This window comes from Takifugu rubripes, chromosome 18 (genome assembly GCF_901000725.2).
Source record: "Takifugu rubripes chromosome 18, fTakRub1.2, whole genome shotgun sequence".
NCBI classification, from domain to species: domain Eukaryota; kingdom Metazoa; phylum Chordata; class Actinopteri; order Tetraodontiformes; family Tetraodontidae; genus Takifugu; species Takifugu rubripes.
The window spans coordinates 10090051-10097132 of record NC_042302.1 but is presented as its reverse complement, the minus strand read 5'-3'; the positions used below and the strand labels follow the sequence as shown (position 1 = coordinate 10097132).

At 53.2% G+C, this 7082-nt stretch overlaps 1 protein-coding gene across 1 annotated transcript in view; it reads right to left on the bottom strand.

Moving 5' to 3' along the window:
- The window catches only part of LOC101078669 (potassium voltage-gated channel subfamily A member 1-like), a 3949-nt gene extending 386 nt beyond the window's left edge, over positions 1 to 3563 (bottom strand). The window contains exon 1 of the mRNA XM_003979662.3: positions 1 to 3563. This exon is cut by the window's left edge and continues 386 nt beyond it. Coding sequence (XP_003979711.2) covers positions 1611 to 3011 — 1401 coding nt within the window. The 5' untranslated portion in view covers positions 3012 to 3563 and the 3' untranslated portion in view covers positions 1 to 1610.
- Positions 3564 to 7082: the final 3519 nt, after the last annotated feature.

Sequence of the window (7082 nt, the reverse complement as noted above, 5' to 3'; positions counted from 1 at the left end):
TTAAAGCATCACCAGTCACACAGAAGCTCAGAAGTAAACCTTGTTGTTCCCGCGGTAACAGAGGTGAGACTCCGCCCACACACGTCTCTTTTGGGCTCAGCGTACACAGGACAGAGAGCAGGCAACAACTGGGACCCGACCTGGTTCTGCAGCAGAACATTCCACCAGTCACAGAAGAAGCCGTGAGGTCATCGGTGGACGAGCTAGCCATCCACAAAACATCGACCAATCAGAGCCCTCAAACAATCACGTGACCTCCGATGGAAGCTGCGCGGACGCACCTTTCACCTGTTGACCAAGATGGCCGCCGCAGACCGTCTGTGCAGTCGCCTGTGCTCCTGGGGGCGCTCCAGGCACAGACAAACCACACTCATGTTCAAGGTGAGTCCAGGTGAGGCGACGACGTCGGAGCAGGTCGAGTCCAAAAACGTAAAGATTCCAGTTATTTATTCTACATTCTCTCCTAAAATCCAGCAGCAGCTAACAAAATGATAAATTCTGTGAAGAGGACTCGACTGACTCTTGCATTTAACTGTGCACGTGTATGAGCAGTAGGCGTTAGCCTCTTAGCCTTTAGCATCCTGCGGCTGCAGCTCCTGAGCTGACCTGCTGCTGCCCCCTACTGGACACTGCAGCAGTTACAGCTTTAAATTTGCTGGTTTTCAAAGTAAAACAAATGTGCTTTGAGCTGAACTCTGGAGAAATGTGACTCCTCCAGGCCTCCGTACGCCCACGGGGTCACGTGACCTCGTGTGTTCTCCAGGTGAGTCCAGGCGACCAAACTGTTTCTGCTTCCATCGGTTTAAATCTCAAGAGTGATTTAATTTTAATTCACTTGCAGAAGAAACAACTTCCAGATTGCAAAAACTGAATTTGTCACGTGAAAAAGGTGTTTTAGTTCCTCCTCAGGAACTTTACGCATTTATTCATCGTTCCTCGTTCACATGAATATTCGGCTTTATTTAAAAAACATGGAGAATCAAATTAAATTATAAAGCTCTGAATGAAAGGAAACATTGAATCGAAGTGAATTATCAATCGCTTCTGATCAGAGAACTGATTCTGTTTGCTGCCTATTGATCGTCTTTTTTGATTGATTTGAAAAGTTTCGATGAAGATTCTTCTGGTCCAAACACTTCGGGGTTTCCTGCTAATCACAATGAGCTGGTTTACGTATTTTGTCCTTTTTAAAGACTTTCTGAGGGGAATATGAGCATGATGGGGCCTTGTGATGCTAACTGATGCTAATTTGAATCTGATTGGCTGCCGTCTTCTTTGGCGTCTTCTGATTGGTCAGAGGCTGAACTCCAACAACATGGAGGCACCAACAACATGGTGGTTTTGCTGGCCTCCTTTCTGCCGCTTTACATCCTTTAGCTTTTCAGACAGACCACGGAGAAAAGTCCTGTAGGTTGCTATAGTAACAGCAAGAACCGCTGTTTGTCCACACGGGGGCGCTGTTGCCCCGGCGGCCCCTGATCGGACCTGCTGGATGAAAACTTCTGCTCCGCTGTTTGTCCTCAGAAAAGATGAAGGTCGATAAAGTGCCGAGGCTGCTTAATCCCCTCATGATGTCACGGAAGACAGTTCAGAACCAGATCCGGTTCTGCTCACACGTCAGTCAGTCCGCTGCTGGCTCTGTGCGGGCTGCAGTTGGTGTATTTGATGGAGTCCGCGTCCTCGGTCCGGGACAGGGACGGCCCGCTGCCCCCGGACTCCTGCTGGCCGCACGTCACGTGCACGTACTGCGGCTCCTCTTGCTCCGTCTCGCGGTGGTAGAAGTAGCTGAAGTTGGACACGATGACCGGAACCGGAAGCGCGATGGTCAGCACGCCGGCGATGGCGCACAGGGAGCCCACAATCTTCCCCCCGATGGTGATGGGGTACATGTCCCCGTAACCCACCGTCGTCATGGAAACCACGGCCCACCAGAAGGCGTGCGGGATGCTGGTGAAGTATGAGTCCTTGTCTTCGGCCTCCGCGAAGTAGACGGCGCTGGAGAAGAGGATGATTCCGATGAAGAGGAAGAAGATGAGCAGGCCCAGCTCACGCATGCTGGCCTTGAGAGTCTGACCCAGGATCTGGAGCCCTTTGGAGTGTCTGGACAGCTTAAAGATCCGGAAGACCCGGACCAGACGGATGACCCGGAGGATGGCCAGAGACGTGGCCTGCTCGCCGCCCCCCTGGTGCTCCGCCAGCTCCAGACCCAGAGTGATGAAGTAGGGGATGATGGCCACGATGTCGATGGTGTTTAGGATGTTCTTGAAGAACGCAGCTTTGCTGGGACACGCCAAGAACCGGACCAGCAGCTCGAAGCTGAACCAGACGATGCAGAGCGTCTCCACGATGAAGAACGGGTCCGTGAACGGGTTGGGCTTGTTGGCGCTCGCCGTGTTGTTCGCGGACAGAAGCGCGTCGAAGGCACGTGCCTCCTTGCGGAACTCCGGCAGAGTCTCCATGCAGAAGATGACGATGGAGATGAGGATGACGAGCACGGACATGATGGCGATGCCCCGCGCTGGCAAGGAACTTTCCGGGTACTCGAACAGGAGCCAGACCTGCCGCTGGAACTCGTTCTGGGGCAGCGGCCGCTCCTCCTCCTTTAGGAAGCCCTCGTCCTCCCTGAAGTTGTCGATCACCTCCTCGTCCAGCTCGTAGAATTTGATCTCCTCCAAGAAGATGTCCACCGGCACGTTCGCGGGTCTCCGCAGCCTCCCCCCAGACTGGTAATAGTAGAGGATGGCGTCGAAGCTGGGTCGGTTCCGGTCGAAGAAGTACTCGTTCCGAAGTGGGTCGAAGAAGCGCATCCTTTTGCGCGGGTCTCCCAACAGCGTGGCGGGAAACCGCGCGAGCGTCTTGAGCTGCGTCTCAAAGCGCAGCCCAGAGATGTTGATGACCACGCGCTCGCAGCACTCCTGGCTGTCCTCGCGCTCCGGGACGCCGACATCCTGCGCGGACAGCGCGGCCAGAGCCACCGTCTCCTCCAGGTTCTCCCCGGACACCACCGTCATCCTTCAGCCGCCGGTCCGGGTCCGAATGCGTCTGGAGCAGCCGGTCTCGGTGCGTCCCGGTGTGTGCGTGTGTGTGCGTGCGTCAGGTTTGCGGGTCAGCTGGTTCCGTTGACATTTCCGTGGACCCGCCGCCGTGCTCACCTGTCCGTGCTGCGCCCCGCGCTGCTCTCACTGTCACACGCGCTGCATTTTAAACAGCCTTTACCCTCCCCGAGCTGTGTGGACACGCGCGTGCAAACACGCGCTCGTGCACACACGCCATTCAGGAAGCATCTGGAATTTGGACACTACGCGCACATGAACCGTCCTCACTAATAAAGCAATTGTGGCGCGCACGTGTTCAAGGTCATGACACGGAAGTGCGGTGTGAAGCGCGCGAGCGTTTTTATAAATTAACACTTTTGAAAAAATATTGCGAGTTCTTTTTGATTCATGATTAAAATGAACAAACAGCTGCGCGCGTGTCTGCATCTGTGTGCGCGCGGTGATCCACAGGTGGTGCGAATAAAGAGGGTGCTGGGAAGCGCGTGAGATTGGGAGTGGAGGGTAAAGCAACAAGTTTAAGGGGGGAGAGAGAGTCACAGACGGAGAGAGAGAGTCACAGACGGAGAGAGAGAGACACAGACGGAGAGAGAGAGACACAGACGGAGAGAGAGTCACAGACGGAGAGAGAGAGACACAGACGGAGAGAGAGAGACACAGACGGAGAGAGTCACAGACTGAGAGAGAGAGAGTCACAGATGGAGAGAGTCACAGACTGAGAGAGTCACAGACAGAGAGAGAGTCACAGACGGAGAGAGAGAGTCACAGACGGAGAGAGAGAGACACAGACGGAGAGAGAAAGACACAGACGGAGAGAGAGAGACACAGACGGAGAGAGAGTCACAGACTGAGAGAGAGAGAGTCACAGATGGAGAGAGTCACAGACTGAGAGAGTCACAGACAGAGAGAGAGTCACAGACGGAGAGAGAGAGTCACAGACGGAGAGAGAGAGACACAGACGGAGAGAGAGACACAGACGGAGAGAGAGAGAGTCACAGACGGAGAGAGAGAGACACAGACGGAGAGAGAGAGACACAGACGGAGAGAGAGAGAGTCACAGACGGAGAGAGAGAGACACAGACGGAGAGAGAAAGACACAGACGGAGAGAGAGTCACAGACTGAGAGAGAGAGAGTCACAGATGGAGAGAGTCACAGACTGAGAGAGTCACAGACGGAGAGAGAGTCACAGACGGAGAGAGAGAGTCACAGACGGAGAGAGAGAGACACAGACGGAGAGAGAGACACAGACGGAGAGAGAGAGAGTCACAGACGGAGAGAGAGAGACACAGACGGAGAGAGAGAGACACAGACGGAGAGAGAGAGAGTCACAGACGGAGAGAGAGAGCCACAGAGGGAGAGAGCCACAGACGGAGAGAGTCACAGACGGAGAGAGAGAGACACAGACGGAGAGAGAGAGTCACAGAGAGAGAGAGAGTCACAGACGGAGAGAGAGACAGACGGAGAGAGAGTCACAGACTGAGAGAGAGAGAGTCACAGAGAGAGAGAGTCACAGACGGAGAGATAGAGACACAGACGGAGAGCAAGAGAGTCACAGACGGAGAGAGTCACAGACTGAGAGAGAGTCACCGACGGAGGGAGAGAGAGAGTCACAGACGGAGAGAGAGAGTCACAGACGGAGAGAGAGACAGTCACAGAGAGAGAGACAGTCACAGACGGAGAGAGAGCCACAGAGAGAGAGAGAGACAGTCACAGTCAGAGAGAGAGAGTCACAGACCTTCACATTCTATGTAAGATGTCTGTGTAGCTTCTCAGTCATCCAGGTGATAGTTATCCAAGTAAGCTCTCTGAGTTGACTGGACCCCACCAACGACCCTACCTATGACCCTACTGACGACCCTACCTATGACCCTACTGACGACCCTACCGACGACCCTACCGACGACTACCGGCGACCCTACCGACGACCCTACCGACGACCCTACCGACGACTACCGACGACCCTACCGACGACCCTACCAATGACCCTACCAACGACCCTACCAACGACCCTACTAATGACCCTACCGACAACCCTACCGAGGAGCCTACCGACGACCCTACCAACGACCCTACCGACGACTACCGACGACCCTACCGACGACCCTACCGATGACCCTACCGACGACCCTACCAATGACCCTACCAACAACCCTACCGACAACCCTACCGAGGAGCCTACCGACGACCCTACCAATGACCCTACCAACAACCCTACCGACAACCCTACCGAGGAGCCTACCGACGACCCTACCGAGGAGCCTACCGACGACCCTACCGAGGAGCCTACCGACAACCCTACCGAGGAGCCTACCGATGACCCTACCGACGGCCCTACCGACGACCCTACCGACGACCCTACCGACGACCCTACCGACGACCTGTCAGGAAGTGGAGTCCAGTCGACGCAGAGGTCTTACGTGGATACACACTCTGTAGTTAAAGTCCTAAATGATGCAGCAGGCTGACGTGAGCACAGGTGACATTTGCTGAACGTGTGTAAACATCAGAACGATGCGGTTTATTCAGATGTAATCAGCTCTAATCAGTCTTCCTTCCTGTCACCAGCCTGATTAAACATGTAAAAACAGAACTGAATGTTTCTCTAACTGTTGACGAAAGTTTCTATTCGATATTCAGGATGATTGGGGAGCAGTGAGCTGCTCCTGAGGACGCAGTTAGCATGCTAAGCTAAAGGGAGGGTTTCAGAAGTCAAGCAGAAGCACCTGGAGACTGAAGAGGCCACAGGTGACCCTGAACCTTCAATTCAGTTTGTAAAGATCAGCAGTTACTTCAGGGTTTGGGTAAAATGCATCATGGGAGTTGTAGTGTTTGGACACGCCTCCTTTTTCACATCAGGCTGGGCCACATCATTGACCCCCCCCCCAACTCACCCTAACTGACCACAACTCACCCCTCACTTTGCAGCAAAAAATGTTGAGTACTTTGGTACACACTACGTAGCACACACTCTCTCTCACACACACGCACTTATTCACACACACTCTCTCTCACACACACGCACTTATTCACTCACACTCTCTCACACACACACACATTCACTCACACTCTCTCTCACACACACACACTTATTCACACACACTCTCTCACACACACTTATTCACTCACACTCTCTCACACACACTTATTCACTCACACTCTCTCTCACACACACACACTTATTCACACACACTCTCTCACACACACTTATTCACTCACACTCTCTCACACACACACACTCAGACACACACTCTCTCACACACACACACACACACACTCAGACCCACACGTAGCGTGCAGCGTCGTGGAAATCAACCAAATCTGGGTTAATGTTTCAGGAATGAGAGCTGAGGAATTATGGGATGCGGGAATCCCCAAATCCAAAGCAGGTGATCAAAGTTCACCTGGAAGAGCTGAAACCTTCAACACACCCTTCAACTGTGTGTGATCATTAACCACTGAGAGAGAGAAGGAAGCAAAGATCGAACAGGTGAGCTGTACCTGCTCATCCAACAGCATCAGCATAGTGGCGCTCATGGTGGGCAATGGTTCAAAGTGAAGGTCACGCAGCCCTTCAAAATAAAAGACCTGTTGTACGTGAACAGAATAAAGGCCATTTCCTCCTATTAAGCTGTTGCATAGCAACCAAACCAGCAAAGTCAAGGTGACCGTTGCAGCGGTGAGACTGACTGATGTTCGTCAACGGACGCATCAGCCCCATTACAGAGTTCACTTGTTGAGCTCCCAACATGCTAGTGCTGAAGTGCTAAAGTGCTAAACCCCAACCACAAGTTGTGACATTATCTGCCTGCTGGTTGAGAGCTATTAGCTTAGCTGTTAGCTCAAGACTGAGGTTGAATACAAACTAAATTCTGTACTGTTGCTCCATGATTTTAGCTTGGGCTCATTAGCATTAGCAGGCGCTCACACACGTCGCAGCCACCTGAAACCGCCTGCGTGTTGACCGAAGGCGGTTTAGTTTCTGTGTGACGACGGTCCGGGAGGCACCAGGACGCAGGTCAACTCCACCC